At 38.8% G+C, this 19827-nt stretch overlaps 1 protein-coding gene across 1 annotated transcript in view; it reads right to left on the bottom strand.

The window, feature by feature from the left end:
* The window catches only part of LOC126236666 (serine-protein kinase ATM), a 500205-nt gene that overhangs the window by 77248 nt on the left and 403130 nt on the right, over positions 1 to 19827 (bottom strand). The window contains exons 35-37 of the mRNA XM_049946145.1: positions 11514 to 11737; positions 11186 to 11298; positions 6510 to 6654 (exon numbers count right to left, since the gene is read on the bottom strand). Coding sequence (XP_049802102.1) covers positions 6510 to 6654; positions 11186 to 11298; positions 11514 to 11737 — 482 coding nt within the window. The remainder of the gene's footprint in view (positions 1 to 6509; positions 6655 to 11185; positions 11299 to 11513; positions 11738 to 19827) is intronic.

The raw sequence follows: 19827 nt of genomic DNA, 5'->3' as shown, positions 1-19827 counted from the left end.
TTCAATCAAAAGATTCAAACATTTATGTCACATACTTTGAACTTGCAAATCCACTCATCAACATGTATAGGGTACTTCCCATTGACCTGGAATCATGAAACTCAGCAAGAGGCAAGGTTTCATGGTACAGGTAAAGGGGAAAATCTAACATGAACAAATATTTTTTGTTATTTTTTCCCATCTGTCTGTCTGTCTGTTAAGACCCCTTTTCTACATGAACAGATTGTTGTATCAAATTCAAAATTATGTTGCTTACTAGGGTCTATGGTCCCATGGCAGAGTAAAAAATTTAAGCTTCTACGCTGTTGTAACAAACAGATTTGGACATTTATGTCACATATTGTGATACTCACAAGCTTACTAATCAAAACCTATAGGGTACTTCCTGTTGACGTAGAATTATGAAATTTGGCAAGAGGCAATGTTTCACAGCTCAATTAAAATAAAAAAATCTGACAATTGTTGAACTGTAAACAGAAATATCTTTTTGCTATTAGAACACACATTGCCTTCATCATCTGTCAAAAGCATAATAGATGAACATTACTGCATGCAAACATTCAAAATAAGGTAGGCCTAAATAAAAAATATTTTATTAAATGCTCTATAGTGCAAGGCAATCAATTCTGGGGTCTATCTAATGCCCACAATTGTTGCAGTCAGTTTCACAAATAGAAAGAAATTGGTATGGGCTGTGCAGTAGATGTGGGAGTGTGTAGATTTGGACTCCCTCAGCAAATGGTTGTTGTTTTGGCAACAGTGACAGCATATGCATTAGCGTGGTGGAACAATTTTCAATGCTTGCACATCTTTGGCTGTTTAGTTAGAATTCTTTTGAAAATATTAAGCGAACAATCTTCTTCTATGATAGTTTGTGCTTATTATTGTGCTAATTATTGTGTTAATTGCAACAAAAACATATGCACCAACCTCTTGTTCACATTGTTTCACCTCTTCACTACTGTTGCACATACTGAGGAGTATGTGGACCCATGACTTGTATACTGTCTTTGGATTATATCTGAACAGACAGATATTTTTTACGAGTTAAAGAGTAGAATACTTGCACACTGAAACCTATGAAGTATCCAGTGATGGACAAACTATCAAAGATCCTACTCCTATCGGGAAACATGTTGTGGCGTCCACTGATTGGATAATTTTCGGCCACAGAAAAAGATTCTTTAACAAAACTGTAGAGATTTCCACTGATCTAATGCCAAGAACTACACTGAATGTGTAGAAATGGACAAAGTAAATCCTGTTCAACCATTCTTTGAACTCTAACTGTGTTTCACATGATGGTGGAAGTTGCTGAAACTTCCATAAATATTCATCTTTAAGACAATTTGTTTTATGTCGGAATTCATGCAGTTGATGAAAGATAAAGACCATGCAAAGAAAATATTATTCAAATTTTAAATGCAATATTGAAGGCATACTTAAATGTTGAAAACTATTACATGGATATACTCTCATTTCAGTTACCTGGCTGACAAAGCAGGGCGTGAAAATTTAAACAATACATTGTAATAGATGGTGAAACTAAATATGTGTCTGGAACGCATGCAATGAACAAATTCCAGTCATTCTGAGAACTTTCCACCTAGTCCTGATAAGTAGATTTAATTTATTTTGAAAGGAAAGAGCTACTGACTCTTCAACTGCAGGTACACTACTCAGCTGAGTTCAGGTAAGATGAATGTAGACAGTACGCATAAACCTGTTAAATACAAACATTATTTGAAGTGGCTGTTTCAATTTGCAAAAACACTTAACAACTTATGGATAATCCTACTTTCACATGCTTGTTGACTTACCGTGTTCTGGGAAGAGATCAAGTCATTTTTGTGTAGACCATTAAAATGTGCGTGGTAAGTAATAAGATTACTGTGACAAGCACTGGTCTAATTAAAAACCATTAAAATACACCGAGACCAACAATAGTGAAATAGTGTAAAGATGACACGCTGAGTTGCAGGCAGGCACAACAAAAAGACTGTTGCATACTACGCTTCTGACCAAAGTCTTTTTCAGAAAAGAAAGAAAAACAACACATATATTCACACAAGCATGCACACATGATCACTATCTTCAACTGCTCCAGCCAGACAGCAACTGTTGCATTGATAACATCAATCAGGGGTGGGGCAGGGAAGTGGGAGGGATAGCAGTGTGTGTGTGTGTGTGTGTGTGTGTGTGTGTGTGTGAGAGAGAGAGAGAGAGAGAGAGAGAGAGGGGGGGGGGGGGAAGAACCCTGTCCGTTTGTGCAGTGACAATGGTAAAAGACAATAGGACAAGGCTGCCTGCGGGCAGTGTTGTGAGGCTGGGAGGGAGGGGGGAGGGGGGGGGGTGAGATAGGAAGGGAGAGGCGCAGAGAGGGGAAAATACTGGTGGAAGTGTTAGCAGAGAGTGAGCACAGTGAGGGCGGAGGATGTGATGTGAATTAGGAGGAGGTTATAGGACAGGGGGCAGATACTGTTGTGTGGAAAGTGTGGGGCCAGTATATTTTGTAGGTCGAGGCCAAGATCATTTTTGGAGTGGAGAGTATGTTGTAAGGATAACTCCCACCTGTGCAGTTCAGAAAAGTTGGTGGTGGAGGGGAGACTCCAGATAGCCATTGCTGTGAAGCAGCCACTGAAACTGAGCATGTTGTGTTCAACTGCAATTTGTGCCACAGGGTGATCAACTTTGTTCTTGACAACAGTTTGGCTGGTGGACAGCTGTTTGGGAGTCGTATCAACATAACAAGACTGTGGAATGTTTTCGGCAGAGCAGGTATGTGGTATGGCTGCTTTCATAGGTTGCCAGGGCTCTGAGATGGTAGGATAAGCCTGCAGCAGGACTGGAATAGGAAGTGTTGGGTGGGTGGATTGGGTAAATCTTACACCCAGATGTTCCACAGAGGTAGGATCCCTGCTGCAAGGGGGAGGGATGGGAGTGGCATAGGGACGGACAAAGATGTTGTGAAGGTTGGGTGGGAGATGGAACAGCAGTTTAGGAAGGGAGGGAAGGATCTTGGGTACAATGTCCCTCATTTCAGGGCATGATAATAGATAATCAAAGCCCTGATGAAAGATATGGTTCAGTTGTTCCAGTCTGTGGTGGTACCAGATAACGAAGGGGGTGCACCTTTATAGCTGGTTCTTGGGGGTGGTTGGAGGACTGTGGATGTGTGGCAATATCTGTTTGCAGACTATGTCTGGGAGCTGTGCCTGTCTGTGAAAGCCTTTGAGAGATCTTCAACATACAGGACAAGGGCGTTATAGTGACTGCAGAAATACCGTCCCTGGGTGGTGAGGCTGTATGGGATGGATTTTCTGGTGTGGAAGGAATGACGGCTGTTAAAATGCGGGTACTGGTGGTGGTGGTTGTTAGTGTTTAACGTCCCGTCGACAACGAGGTCATTAGAGACGGAGCGCAAGCTCGGGTTTGGGAAGGATTGGGAAGGAAATCGGCCGTGCCCTTTCAAAGGAACCATCCCGGCATTTGCCTGAAACGATTTAGGGAAATCACGGAAAACCTAAATCAGGATGGCTGGAGACGGGATTGAACCGTCGTCCTCCTGAATGCGAGTCCAGTGTGCTAACCACCGCGCCACCTCGCTCGGTCAAAATGCGGGTACTGTTGGTGAGTGTAATGTGGGCAGAGATGTGGATGGAGCAATTGGAGAGGTGGTGGTCAGCATCAAGGAAGGTGGCATGCTTGGTTGAGAAGGATAAGGTGTAGCAGATGGGAGAGAAGGGGGTTGAAGTTGTGAAAGAATAAGGATAGGGAGTCTTGGCTCTGAGTCCAGATCTTGAAGATATCGTCAACAAACCTGAACCAGTGCTGGGGTTTGGGAGGCTAGGAATGTTTCCTCTGCATAGTCCATAAACCGGTTGGCTTAGGAGAGTGCCATGCATGTGCCCATGGCTGTGCAGGGATTTGTTTGAATACCTTCCCTTCAAAGGGAACCAAACAGTTTCTGCCCCCTCTGTCCTGTAGCTTTCTCTCAATTCACATCACATGCACCACAATCACTGTGCTCACTCTCTGCCAATGCATCCACCAGTTATTCCCCTCTCTGCTCCTCTCCTTGTCTGCTCACCTCCCCCTCCCCCTTACACAAAAGCACTCGACAGCCTTGTCCTGCCACATTCTCCAGTAGTCCCTGCAGCCTGCTCCACCAGGCAGCGCCCCTCCCCCCGCCCTCTCCATCCCACTCCCAACACAACAGTTACAATCTGGCTGGGGCAGCTGGAGATAGCAGTCATGTGTGCATGAGGTGTGCATGCTTGTGTAAATGTGTGTTTTTCCTTCTTTTCCGAGGAAGGCTTTGGCTGCAGGTTAGTGTGCAACAGTCTTTACACTGTGTCTGTGTGGAACTCAATGTGTCATATTTATGGTAAGTAGCAACCTATCCTTTTCATAACTGTTGATGTTACAACCTGGACTTTCCACTGTTTGAGGCCAGGTGTAATCTCAGTCACGACATTTCACACTCTGTTTTTGCCATCTTATGTTTTACTGATAATCAGAGGTACCAATGACATTAATGTCATTAGATGCTAGCAAACTAACCAACAACTCAAAGCCATCCATTACTTCCTACATATATACCCTGCAAACCACTGCGAAGTGTATGGCAAACGGTAATTAGCGTTCTAGCACACACTAGGCTTTTCCCCCATTCCTATTGCATATAAGCTGTCAGAGACAGCAAAGGACCTGGAAGAGCAGTTGAACGGAATGGACGGTGTCTTGAAAGGAGGATATAAGATGAACATCAACAAAAGCAAAACGAGGATAATGGAATGTAGCCAAATTAAATCAGGTGGTGCTGAGAGAATTAGATTAGGAAATGAGACACTTAAAGTAGTTAATGAGTTTTGCTATCTGGGGAGCAAATTAACTGATGATGGTCGAAGTACAGAGGATATAAAATGTAGACTGGCTATGGCAAGGGAAGCAATTCTGAAGAATAGAAATTTATTAACATCAAGTATAGATTTAAGTCTCAGGAAGTCGTTTCTGAAAGTATTTGTATGGAGTGTAGCCATGTATGGAAGTGAAACATGGATGATAAATAGTTTAGAAAGGAAGAGAATAGAAGCTTTTGAAATGTGGTGCTACAGAAGAATGCTAAAGGTATGATGGGTAGATCACGTACCTAACGAGTAGGCAGTGAATAGAATTGGGGAGAAGAGAAATTTGTGGTACAATTTGACTAGAAGAAGGGATCGGTTCGTAAGACATGTTCTGAGGCATCAAGGGATCACCAATTTAGTATTTGGGGGCAGCATGGAGGCTAAAAATTGTAGAGGGAGACAAAGAGATGAATACACTAAGCAGATTCAGAAGGATGTAGGTTGCAGTAGGTATTGGGAGATGAAGAAGCTTACACAGGATGGAGTAGCATCAAACCAGTCTCCGGACTGAACACGACAACAACAACAACAACAACAACAACAACATAAGTGTAAGAAATATGACTGTTTAAAAGCCACTGTGTGTGCTGTAATTAGCTTAATCTTATAATCACAATCGCTACAGGAATGACAGGTGGGAGGTGCAAGTACATTTATAGATTCTGCATTTAACATTGGTCCTTGAAACTGTGTAACTAGACTTTTGTAGGGTAACTGTCACCTATCTCCAAGCTTCTGGCAGTTCAGCTTTATTAGAACTTTCATCTCACTCTCCAGCAGTCTAATTAAGATGAGACTATTTGTGCTGACCCTGTCTGTATACGTTCTATATCCCCTGCTAGTCCCATTTTGTGTGGTTCACACACACTTAATTAACATTTGATGAGGTGTCACCCAAGTGTTTTCTGAGCAGTCTTATTTGTAGGGTGACTGCAATTTCCAGCATCCTGTCAATGAACTAACAAGTGTCCACTGAAGAAGATGCAACAAACTGATTAAAGAAACTGAATACACTATGCTTATTCATCCTTCACTGGTGCATTACTGTGCTGTATGGGATCCTTATAAGACAGGACTGACAGAGGACATAGAAGATGTCCAAAAAAGGACAAATCATTTGTACTACCATGAGACAGTTCAGAGAGTGCTATTAATATGATATGTGAGTTGGGGCAGCAATCATTTTAAAATATCATTTTTTATTAAGGCAAGATCTTTTCATTAAATTTCAGTCAACTTTCTTCTCCAAATGTGAAACCATTTTGTTGATCCCCACCTACAGAGGGAGAAATAATCATCGCATTAAAATAAGAGAAATTTGAGTTTGCACAGTAAAATCTAAGTGGGTTTTTTTTTTTAGTCATGTAACTGTAAATGTACAGACAATAAGTCTATCGCATCCAGATTTTTACTCATCTGTCTTGAATTTTTGTGTTGATTTTTGAAAATGTCCTGAATCTGATTAAAATTAATATGGGAACCTATGCTACAAATCAACTAAGAGAACTATGTGAAAAAAGAGGTGAAGATAATTTTCCCAGTTTTATACAGAAATTGTTACAAATAATTACAAACAATGAAGAAATAATTGTTTCTTACCAGTTTTACTGTTGTCTTTTGGGCTGTAATATGCAAGGCTAATCAGTGCTGCTGCTACTTTTTCCATTTGTTGAAGTAGAGGTGCAATATTATCAGACCTTTTTTTCAGCCTCTCCACCATCTGTTGTGCACCAATAACACGGGGCTGAAAGAGAAAACAGAAACTGAAATAAATAACTTGGTTGAAAGACTTGAAGACGTTATTACAGTCCAACAACTGGCACCAAAATTTTTGATGATTCAGTCTAAACAAAATTTTTCAAGAATACAAAAATATGTTGGACTACAAAGTCAAAAATAGTGAGGATGCTATTACTGTTTATTGCAGCTGAGCACTGTACTGATTAAGTTGTTTTACATTCTGGTATTATATGCCATTGTACATTTTCCTTCTGATATCTAATAAGTGAAAGTGGTGTAGTGAAATTTCTAAATTGTGAGATACATATAGGTGTTTACATACTGATGGAGACACTTTTTAGATAGGAGCAACAGTGAGCTTTATTCTTCAAAAGACTACATGCTAAGGAGGCAACTGTGTGGTACTGGCTGGCACCTTGCACACCATCAATGCTTCTCCTCAGCAACGTGTAAGGCTTCCCGGTACAACAATCACTGCTACATCGGGTATGAAGATTTTGTGGTTCGATGCCAGGCCACATCTACTTGATGGAGGCACAAAGTTGTGTCTGCTCCAGCTCAATATATCAATAAACAGTTTTACTGAAATCCATCTATCTTGCTGGGACCACCTTCACCTTCAGTGGATTATTGACTCCGACTGCTAAACAAACACACAATGTCTGGGTGGGAGAGAAGATGCACCATCCTGTAGCAACGTTTGCCCACCTCTCATTAATAGACAGCAAAACTGGCACATTACACTAACATGCAACTGACTGTTCTGGAACAACATAATCCCTTTCTTTCAAAATTAAATTCTTACTGTGAGGATCACTAATGCTGAATATAATTTGTCCTTTTTTTATTTTATTTTATTTTAGTGCCTTTTACAACCTCCATATGATTTTACTGCAGCTGAATGGAAATCATTTGATGCCTAATACCCAGCTGATGCGTGCTGGCCTAAAAGACAGTGTGTGTGTGTGTGTGTGTGTGTGTGTGAGAGAGAGAGAGAGAGAGAGAGAGAGAGAGAGAGAGAGAGAGAGAGAGAACGATATAGCAAATCTCAACACAATAAGCCAATCATTTTTGGTAGACCATTTTGTTTCTTCAAAGAGACAGTTTAATACTGTTTCTTCTCCCTCATCCACCATGGATCTTGCCATTGGTGAGAAGGCTTGCGTGCCTCAGCGATACAGATAGCTATATTGTAGGTGCAACCACAATGGAGGGGTATCTGTTGAGAGGCCAAACATGTGGTTCCTGAAGAGGGGCAGTGACCTTCTCAGTAGTTGCAGGGGCAACAGTCTGGATGATTGACTGATCTGGTCTTGTAACATTACCTAAAATGGCCTTGCTGTGCTGGTACTGCAAATGGCTGATAGCAAGGGGAAACTACAGCCGTAATTTTTCCCCGATGGCATGCAGCTCTACTGTTTGGTTAATGATGATGGCGTCCCTTTGGGTAAAATATTCTGGAGGAAAAATAGTCCCTATTTGGATCTCCAGGAGGGGACTACTCAGGAGGATGTCATCATCAGGGGAAACAAAGTTGGCATTCTGTGGATTGGACCGTGGAACGTCAGATCCCTTAATTGGCAGATAGGTTAGAAAATTTAAAAAGGGAAATGGATAGGTCAAAGTTAGATATATTGGGAATTAGTGAAGTTTGATGACAGGAGGAACAAGACTTCTGATCAAGTGAATACAGGGTTATAAATGCAAAATCAAGTAGGGGAAAGCAGACGTTGGTTTAATAAAGAATAAAAAAGTAGGAATGCAGATAAGCTACTATGAACAGCATAGTGAACACATTATTGTAGACAAGATAGACATGAAGCCCACGCCTACCACAGTAGTACAAGTTTATACACCAACTAACTCCATAGATGATGATGAACTGAAAAACTGTATAATGTGATAAAATAAATTAGTTAAGGGAGCCGAAAACTTAACAGTTATGGGGGACTGGAATTCGATAATAGGAAAAGGAAGACAAGGGAAAGTAGTAGGTGAATAAGGACTGAGGGTAAGGAATGAAAGAGGAAGTCGCCTGGTAGAATTTTGCACAGAGCATAACTTAATCATGGGTACCTCTTGGGTTAAGAGTGACGAAAAAAGGTTGTACACGTGGAAGAGGTCTGGAGACAATGGAAAGTTTCAGATAGATTATATAATGGTAAGACAGAAATCTAGGAACCACGTTTTAGATTGTAACATATTTCCAGGGGAAGATGGGGATAATGAACCACAATTTCTTGGTTATGAACTGTAGATTAAAACAGAAAAAAATTGCAAAAATGTAGTAATTTAAGGAGATGGGACCTGGATAAACTGAAAGAACCAGAGGTTGTAGAGTGTTTCAGATGGAAAGATTGACAAGAACAGGGGAAAGAAATACGGTAGAAGAAGAGTGGTAGCTTTATGAAATGAAATAGTGAAGGCAACAGAGGCTCAAGTAGGTAAAAAGATGAGTGTTAGTAGAAATCGTTGATAACAGAAGAGAAATTGAATTTAATTGATGAAGGAGAAAATATAAAAATGCAGTATATGAAGCAGGCAAAAAGGAAAACAAACGTCTCAAAAATGAGATCGACAGGAAGTTCAAAATGGCTAGAGGACAAATGCAAGGGTGAAGAGGCATATATATAACTAGGGGTAAGATAGATACTGCCTACAGGAAAATTAAAGAGATCATTGGAGAAAAGAGAACCACCTGTATGAATATAAAGAGCTGAGATGGAAAACCAGTCTTAAGCAAAGAAGGGAAAGCAGGAAGGTAGAAAGAGTATATAGAGTGTCTATACGAGGGCGATGTACTTGAGGGCTATATTGCGGAAATGGAAGAGGACGTAGATGAAGATGAAATGGGAGATACGATACTGCGTGAAGAATTTGACAGAGGACTGAAAGAATTAAGTCAAAACAAGATCCCAGGGGTAGACAAAATTTCATTAGAAGTACTGATAGCCTTGGGGGAGTCAGCCACAACAAAACTCTACCACTGGTGAGCAAGATTTTTGAGACAGGTGAAATACCCTCGGACTTCAAGGAGAATATAATAATACCAATCTCAAAGAAAATAGGTGTTGACAGGTGTGAAAATTACCGAACTATCAGTTTAATATGTCACGGTTGCAAAATACTAACATGAATTATTTATAGAAATGGAAAAACTGGTAGAAGCCGACCTCGGAGAAGATCATTTTGGATTCCCTAAAATGTTGGAACACTTCGAGGCAATACTAACCATATGACTTACCTTAGAAGATAGATTAAGGAAAGGCAAACCTACATTTCTAGCATTTGTAGACTTGGAGAAAGCTTTTGACAATGTTGACTGGAATACTCTCTTTCAAATTCTAAAGGTGGCAGGAGTCAAATACAGGGAGTGAAAGGCTATTTACAATTTGTACAGGAACCAGATGGCAGTTATAAGAATCGAGGGGCATGAAAGGGAAGAAGCGGTTGAGAAGGGAGTGAGACAGTATTGTAGCCTGTCCCTGATATCATTGAACCTGTATATTGAGCAAGCAGTAAAGGAAACAAAAGAAACAATTTTGAGTAGGAATTAAAATCCATGAAGAAGAAATAAAAATTTTGAGGTTTCCCGATGACATTGTAATTCTGACAAAGACAGCAAACGATGTAGAAGAGCAGCTGAATGGAATGGACAGTGTCTTGAAAGGAGGATATAAGATGAACATCAACAAAAGCAAAACGAGGATAATGGAATGTAGCCAAATTAAATCCGGTGATTCTCAGAGAATTACATTAGGAAATGAGACACTTAAAGTAGTTAATGAGTTTTGCTACCAGGGGAGCAAATTAACTGATGATGGCCGAAGTACAGAGAATGTAAAATGTAGACTGGCAATGGCAAGGAAAGCGTCTCTGAAGAAGAGAAATTTGTTAATATCAAGTATAGATTTAAGTGTCAGGAAGTCATTTCTGAAAGTATTTGTATGGAGTATAACCTTGTATGGAAGTGAAACATGGATGGTAAATAGTTTAGACAAGAAGAGAAAAAAAGCTTTTGAAATGAGGTGCTACAGAAGAATTATGAAAATCAAATGGGTAGATCACTAAACTAATGAGGAGGTACTGAATAGAATTTGGAGGATCAGGAATTTGTTGCACAACTTAACTAGAAGAATCGATCAGTTGGTAGGACATGTTCTGAGGCATCTAGGGATCACCAATTTAATACTGGAGGGAAGCATGGAGGGTAAAAATCATAGAGGGGTAACCAAGAGATGAATACACTAACCAGATTCAGAAGAAAGTAGATTGCAGTAGTTACTCAGAGACGATCAAGCTTGCACATGATAGGGTAGAATCAAACCAGTCTCCGGACTGAAGACCACAACAAAAACTGTTTTTTTACAACTTAAAAGGAAAAGCTCATTCTTTTTGGCAATCAAATAGGAAAGTTATTCATTTTTCAAGAACTGTTTGTAGTGTTGATTACTGCAAAATTTAGCAAAAACACATTAATAGAAGCAATTGAATAGAGCCACTTTTTATGGAATATCATTTGTCTGAAAACTTACCTCATATATTACTGACCGCATGTCAACTCCACAGATTTCTTTATCTTTGTGCGAGTTTGACAAAGCCAATATCTGCTGCAATGAATGATGAGGATGGTCAACTGCACATTGCTCTGTAATGGGTGAATGACACACCACAAAATTATTTTCAATGTTGATGAAGTTAAAAGATGTAAAATGATTATTTGTAGTCAAATAAAATCATACATTAATACTAATTCAGATGTTCTTTAGAAGAGATTATGTTCAGTTTTCAGTTACCAGTATGGCTAGTTTCTTATTCTTTATTGAGAAAGGTAAGTTTTATCAATGATACATACATAATTACCTATTAACATATTAATTTTTCTGGAGAAAGTATCTTCCATGTGACTCATATGTGGTATTAATTGTGGAAGGAGTGGCAAGAACTTGTAACTTGGCACTCTAAATAGAATTTCATTCAGGACTGCATTTAGGTCATTGTGTAATGTGTTTTCTAACCACAGATGTGCCACTCGAAATACTTGTAAATCATGTGTATCATCACATTCCAGACCCAGAATATAGTATCTGTAACACACATAGTTACTTTAATGTAACAATACAATCTTGAGGTTATCTTAATTATACGTGAAACAGTGAAATAACATCTTCAGAAACAATACCAAATTAATGTGCAAGGTAGCACAGGAGTCCCTGCTTTCACATTTTCGCAAGTGTATATAACCCAGATACTTCATTACGAACAGTCAAAATGTACATCATATCGAGTCTTTGTTGGCTTATAACTTGTTACTGAAATGGAACAAAAATAGTTAATACTTCTTAAATAATAGACAAGAAGAAGTGAAAAAGATACATAAGGGGGAGGGGGAAGGTAGGAGTAGAGATTTAACAAATGCATTATGTAAGCGCACTAGAAAATAATCAGATGAAATAAATTATTTTTGCTACAAGTTCTTCAAGAAGACATCTTCTCAATGTGTTGCTTCCATTCTGGTGTCAGGGTGGTATTACTACTTAGTTCCCATAGCTGCTTTGAACCCACAAAACTTGAAATGCTTGAAGAACTGCTTTTGTTGTTTTGCAACTTAGTTTTTCACAAAATTTTTGGTTCATTACAGCTTCTGATAAAAATTGTTGGTACCTGTGATATAATTTAAATTATGACAGCAACTGGACTGAAGAGTCATTTTGTTGAGCTATATGCTTTAAGTTACTCTCATTAATTAATTTTACACACACACACACACACACACACACACACACACACACACACACACACACACACACAGTCCAAGGCTAAAGGTCTCTCTCTCCCACAATGTATCATGAATTTCGCATCACAAAATGATGATTCTATTATCGTTTCTGTTCTGCAGTTAGGTTCTGGACTTTCGTGTATTATGTCTTCATGTAAATTCCCTTTGTGATAGCTATTTGCCCGGTAAACCATAACACTGTTAGTGAATTCCATCTCGTGCAGGGACAACTCCAAAACCTGCTGGCTGAAATTTATTTTGAGGTTCCTGGATCACTTGGTTGACTGACATAATTTAGTTGTCTCTTGTTTTAATGCTCTTATTCCTTCACCATTATTATCTACTACTTACCTGAATTTTGGGTAGGAATGAAAAATAATTTTTTTCTCTTTAAATTGTTTATCAGTGTTTGCTGATTTTGTCTAATCTCGTAGAACGTATTACCTCCGATGAAAATATTCATTCAGTTTCTCACTGAGTCTCTTCTTCCAGTGAAGCTGGCTTATAAAGATTTGTAAAACATTTCTATTTAAGAAAAGTAGATACTAGCAAATATTATTTATCATATGTTTTCTTTTATTGGAGAAGAGGAAGAAGGAGGAAAGTGGTGGGGTGGGGGAAAGTTTTGGCTTCAGTTGAGTTTTATTTGAAGCAATCATGATAAGGAATAGCTTTTTATACAACACAAATGTATCAGACCAATTACGACACCACAAATATTTTATTGAAAACATTTAAATGTAAATTTCTCAGAAATGCTTATGACATTTTAAAAAGAATCAACTGACCTTATGTGCTAATATGACTGGAATACTCTTTTCATGTTGATACCAGGGACATCGGTGACTATCACAGATTGAAACAGTGGGTAGAAGGGCTATAGTACAGCAAACGTTTTCACCAATTCACTGCTATACGACGATGACGACGACGACAATGACGACGATACCGGTGAGAAGCCATAGTATACAAGACGAATATTTCACTAGGAAGAACAGAAGCCACAGCTCCACTAAACTGATGCTCCAAAACGTTATGACTACTAGTATGCTGTTCCACTCTTTGAATGCAATAAAGCAACGACTCTGCATGGTATGGATTTCACTAGTCTCTGGTAGTTTTCTGGAGGCATGTGGCACCTGATCCCTATGCAGAGGTCATGCAATTCCTGTAAATTTTGTCTTGCTGGTTTGTGGGCCCAGAGCTGGTGCCCGAAAGTGTCCCATCGAGTTCAGGTAAGGTGAATTTGGCAAGCAAGACATCAATGTGAGTTTACTGGTTTGATCCTCCAACCACTGAAGAACAATTCTGATCTTATGATATGGCAGTTATCCTGCTAGAACATGCCACTGCTATCAGGGAAGACATCGAGCACGAAGAAACGCAGATGATCTGCAACTGTATTACTGTAGTCCACAGCTGTCATGGTGCCTTCGATTACTACCACAGGTTCCATGGAAGCCTGGCGTAGTACTGCCCCCGCTGGCCTGCTCCTGTGACATAGTGTATGCTTTGGACAGCCATGCAACTGTATGACTGCTTTTCCGAACATAATCATCGACCTGCTGTAATAAAGTGACCAGCCGACAAATTTCCACTGATCCACGGTCCAGTCTTGATGATCCCATATTCAATGCAATCGTAACTAATAATGTCAAGTCAATATGGGAATACTTATGGATTGTCTGCTGCAGGGCTCTATGTTCAACAATGCATCATCTTGAATGGTCTGCTCCACAACACTTGTGCTTGCGCAGCATTGCACTCTATTGTCAGATCTGCCTCACAGCAGGTAAGCCTCCAACCTTCATATTCCATGAAGAAGCATGGGAATCAAACATCTTGTCATATATACTCATGTTTTAACAAACTTTGAAACACTTTTCATAGATGATCATGACAGGTAGCATGCGAACAGCTTCAACATTTCACAGTTCCTCATTTCCAGGTGCTGGGCCTTAACAATCTGTCCACTGTCAAAACCATTTACATTGACAGATTCCCACATTTGTAACCTGTATTGTTGCTGGAATGATTCCCTAATTCGTATCTGCTCTGCTTATATCCTTTCCTTGGTGTGCCACATGAACATAACACCACAAAGTGGCATTCGATCTCATGATGGGCAGTTCTCACAATGTTTTTGTTCATTAGTGCATGCAGCACTGCTCACAGTACATAATAGGGAACAACAATTGGCATGGGTAGCATAGGCATAAAACACTGCAATTGGATGCTCGATACATGTAATAAGAAAAATTTTGATAGGCTCTATGAACTTAAAGCTCTAACTTCAAGTTTTAATATGACTGTTGGGTGTTTACATGAGCCATTGAGCAACCACAGGGAGCTGACCCAACAGAGAAGCTTTAAATGTATGTAATTAATTTACCAAAGTAGCCAATGTACTTGAAAAGAACATGCAAAATTGTTATGAATAGTGTTCGATGTCTTTCAGAATGTAGGGTAAATATAAACATTAAAAAATCAAGCAATGGGAAAAACAGTTGCAGGTTTGTGACACCAGTTAAAGACCACTGCCACGAAGAGCTTTTCATAACCTCAAACTAAGCATCCATTACCTTACAGTACCATGTACATTCTAATGTCACTTTGTAAATGGTCAAGCATTTATCAGTGAGTTGGTGTGAAAGCCGTTATGCGAAAATGCATCATGGACATAAATAAAGGAATGTGGGAAAGAGTTTATAAGCTTTAAAGGGGAGCTCGCTGCAGCCAGAGGTCTCATACTAATCTGAAAGATGATTCCTGCTTAGCTACGAATGTTTCCATACTTGGTTTAGAAGCTTAAGACTGTTTCAAAGTTAAGCCACGAACAGCTGTAGAAATGACAGTAACCACGATGCATACATCAATATAGTAACTACATGGTTAATTCCTTAACTGTTTTTGTCTTAGTATTGTGATGATCTGGCTGTCACCCACCTCGACTTCAATAAAATATTACATTCTGGTACAAAACCTAGTATTTTGTTTGTTTTCATGTCATAATTCATCAGATGACCTGTTTACAGTATATGCTACCCTCTGCTAGTATCACTGGAATTACTTCAGTGTTCTCTCTGCTTTCTTCAGTAGGTTTGTTTGTAAAATGAATATTTAGAAAGCATAAGTTTGATGATGACTGGGTCCATAATCTTCATGAAATTTTTAAATGAAATCTTTCCACTTTACGCTGTTAAAACATGATTTATCGCAATTGCAATTTCAACACTGTCATTTTCAAGCATATAGGATCAATGATATAAAGGTGTGACATGCTGTGTAAGAGCAGTTGCATGTGGTGGTATGAATTTATTTGATGTTCCATATACAGATTTCTAAAGTGTATGGTATATGGAACAGCAGATAAATTCACACCACCACATACAACTGATCTTAAACAACATGTCACAGCTTTACTTTATTGAATGGATTACAACATCCCATAATGCTTGAGAATGAACATATGTCGAAATTGCAATCACAATAACCATTGTTTTAACAGCCTAAGGTGGTATGATTTCATTTAAAAATATTTAGACTGGAGTGATTTGGCAGTTTCTAAAATTGTGTACGTGTGTAAACAAGGTTACATGACTGAAATGCTGTGCTTAGGGTGATTCTGAATGTATTCTTTCATGGCCAGATGTATGGGGTGATAAAGAATACATTGAAACATCCTGCAAAAATAGTGAAGCAAACAGTAGAAGTGTGATAAGTGACTGACAGGACAGTGAATTTGATGATGACGTTCAACTGTCTAAATTTGTTTCATCAGAAGGATATACAGAATTTCAAATGGATGTGTTTTGATAAAATCTGCAAAGCACCAACAAACTGTTCATTTACTGGAAGTCCAGGTCTGAATCACTATAAAAAATTGAGAGACTGACTGAAAAACTGTTTCTGAAGTATTATCCTTAGCTGGAAGCGAGCTCTGGAAAGCAAAGCTGCTAGTCAAATAATGATCTTCTCAGTCTCACTGAAAAAGATTTTTCCAAAATATGTGCCAGCTACAACGAGTGCACTGTCTGAATATCAAAAAATATCCAGAACAGAATCACATTACCAACCAAAGGAGTGTGATGTTGGACTGTGTGCAGTTCACTGTTTGGAAATTATCTATATAATGAATTTTTTAGCTTTTCGTAATTATGGTGTTTTGAACCATTTTTTGAATGAAATGCAATGTTTTGTAACATTCAATTAAATATAAATTCAATTATTTTACATTGATCTCCACAATCCCATACATGTCCTGAGAACAGAACACTGCAGAAAGCAAATGTGTCACAAACTGAAACTCTCAAGGATTACCACCTGATGACTGTCCTTTCAGCATGACGTGTGTTCAGTTACAAACAGCAAATGTTGTGAAACATCAGCCTAACTCTCTTGTATTAACATGTGAAAAATTTTATTAGATGTGACATCTGTTATACCACTACAGACACACAATACTTAGATCAGACTGTCAGTATGTTGCTGCATTATTAACAATAACAATTACTTGATGCCATTTGATGAACAAAACCAAAAACATCTTTTGATGCATCCAAAACAACATACCAGCTTTTCAGATCTACATCTATATCGACATCTACACCTATGATCTGCAAACCACCATGATGTGCATGGCAGATGGTACGCCCCATTGTACCAGTTATTAGGGTTTCTTAAGTGTGGGAAGAATGATTGTTGGAATGTCTCTGGGCATGCAGTAATTATTCTAATCTTATCCTAACAATGCCTGTGTGAGAGATACATAGGGGGTTGTAATACATCAATAGAGTAATCATTTAATGCTGGTTTTGGAACTTCCTTAATAGACTTTCTCGGGATAGTTTACGTCTGTGTTCAAGAGTCTGCCATTTCAGTTCCTTCAGTATTTCTGTGACACTCTGCAATGGATTAAACAAACCTGTGACCATTAGTGCTGCCCTTCTCTGTATACATTCAATATTCCCTGTTAGGACTATCTCGTACAGGTCCCACACAGTTGAGCAATATTCTAGAACTGGTCACACGAGTGATTTGTAAGCAATCTCCTTTGTAGATTGATTGCATTTCCCCAGTATTCTGCCTATAAACTGAAGTCTGCCACCTGCTTTATCCATGACTGAATCTATGTAATCATTCCATTTCATAAACCTACAGTGTGTTACACCCTCGTATTTGTATGAGTTGACCAATTTCAACAGTGGCTCACTGATATTATAACCATAGGAAACTACGTTATTTCGTTCTGTGAAGTGCAAAATTTTACATTTCTGAACATTAGAGCAAGTCGCCAATCTCTGCACCATGATGAAATCTTATCAAGATCTGAGTGAATATATATGCAGATTCTTTCAGATTGTACTTCATTATATATAACTGTGTCATCTGCAAAAAGCCTGATTTCAATATTAATATAGTCTGCAAGGTCATTAATATACAAAATGAACAGCAAGGGACCCAACACACTTCCCTGGGGCACACCCGAAGTTACTTCAACATCTGACAATGACTCTACATCCCAGACAACATGCTGTGTCCTCCCTACCAAAAAGTTCTCAATCCAGTCACAAACTGGTTGCACCCTGTTCCCTAAATGCCACAGGAATAGCATCTTCAACATGTTGAATGAAGCCATCTGGCGTACACAATGAATGCACCTGGTGCCCTTTCCTGTCCCTTGATGTCATTTCCCTAGGGGCTACCATCATTTGCCATACGTTTGAACAGCCGATGGTTAACAGACTCCAGCCCTTTTGCATTTGCCTCCTCATGGCATTGGACAAAACAGGTTTCCGCACAGCAGGTGAAGTGACCCACTGGGTCAATTTCAGTGAAAGACATCACCTCGAACTTGTTGGTTAGAGAGATCAATACAAAATCCTATGTAAATGATTACTCTAACTCAAATTTAAATTTTTCGCAGAGGGTTCATAGAACCACTTTCAGATAATTTCTTGGGCATTTAACTCTCGAGTAGAACATGGGAGGAATTGACACCTAAATCTTTCCATGAAAACTCTGATTTCTCTTATGACATTGGCCATTTTTCCCTATGTAGGTGGGAGTCAACAATTTTCTTTTTCATCTGAAGGAGAAAGTCAGTGCCTGAAATTTTGTGCCAAGGTCTTGTTGCAACTTAAAATGTCATTGTTTTGATTATTACCATCCCTATTTGTTTATCATATCCATGACACACTCCTATTTTGTGGTAATACTAAGTGACTTGCTCTTCTCTGAACTTTTTTGATGTCCTCCATCAATCCTATCTGGTAAGGATCCTATACCGTGCAGTAAAACTCCAGAAGAGGACAGACAATTATAGTGCAGACAGCCTCTTTAGTAGGTTTGTCATGTCTTCTAAGTATTCCGTCAATAGAAAGCAGACTTTAGTTTGCCTTCCTCACAGTATTTTCTATGAGATGCTTTGATTTTAAGTGGTTTACAATTGTAATCCCCTGCTACTTAGTTGAACTGACAACCTTAAAATTCTTGTTATTTATTGTGTAACGAAAATTCAACAGAGTTTTTTGGGTACTCATGCGGAGGACCTCTCAATTTTTTCTTGTTTATGCACCATGCATATATCTTGTGTAAATTATTTAGCAATTTGTCTTGATTTTTTGACGACTTTAACATATGGTATACAACAGCATCACCTATAAAAACCTAAGAGGGTTTCCATAGACTAAGAACACCCAACAGTACATAAAACTTTCTTGGGGAACCCCAGATGTCGCTCCAGTTTCACTCAATGATTTCCCATCAATTACTAAAAACTGTTCAGTTTCAGGCAGGAAATCATGAACACAACTGAGACTATGCTCCATAGACATACAATCTGATTAGAACCCAATGCGAAAAATAATGCCAAAAGCCTTCTAGAAAACTAGAAATATGAAATCAATCTGAGATTCCCTGTTGATAACACTCATTAGTTCATGTGAATACAGAGCAAATTGGGTTCACAAGAATAACATTTTTCTGAATCCATGCTGGTTATGTGTCAACAGACTGTTTTCTTCAAAGTATTTCAAAACAATGGAGCACAGTATTTACAAAATCATGCTACTAATCGAAGTCACAATGACAGTCTATAATACAGCAGATTACTTTTATTTGCTTTCTTGTATACTGGTGTAATCTGTGCCACTTTCCAGTCTTTAGGAGCCGATCTTTTGTCATGCAAGTGGTTGTATATGACTGCTGAAAATGGAGTTATTCGATTAGCATACTCCAAAAGGAACCAAACTAGTATAAAATTTGAACCAGAAGAATTATCTTTATTAAGTGACTTCAACTGCTTTGCTACACTGAGGGTATCTTCCCAAATAGTTATGTTACATGTGAATTGTTAAGTTTACAAGAAAATTCTCAAAATCACACCAATATTCAACA

The sequence above is a fragment of the Schistocerca nitens genome, chromosome 2 (assembly GCF_023898315.1).
Source record: "Schistocerca nitens isolate TAMUIC-IGC-003100 chromosome 2, iqSchNite1.1, whole genome shotgun sequence".
NCBI lineage: Eukaryota > Metazoa > Arthropoda > Insecta > Orthoptera > Acrididae > Schistocerca > Schistocerca nitens.
The sequence above is the reverse complement of the archived record's forward strand: the minus strand, read 5'-3'. Positions and strand labels throughout refer to the sequence as shown.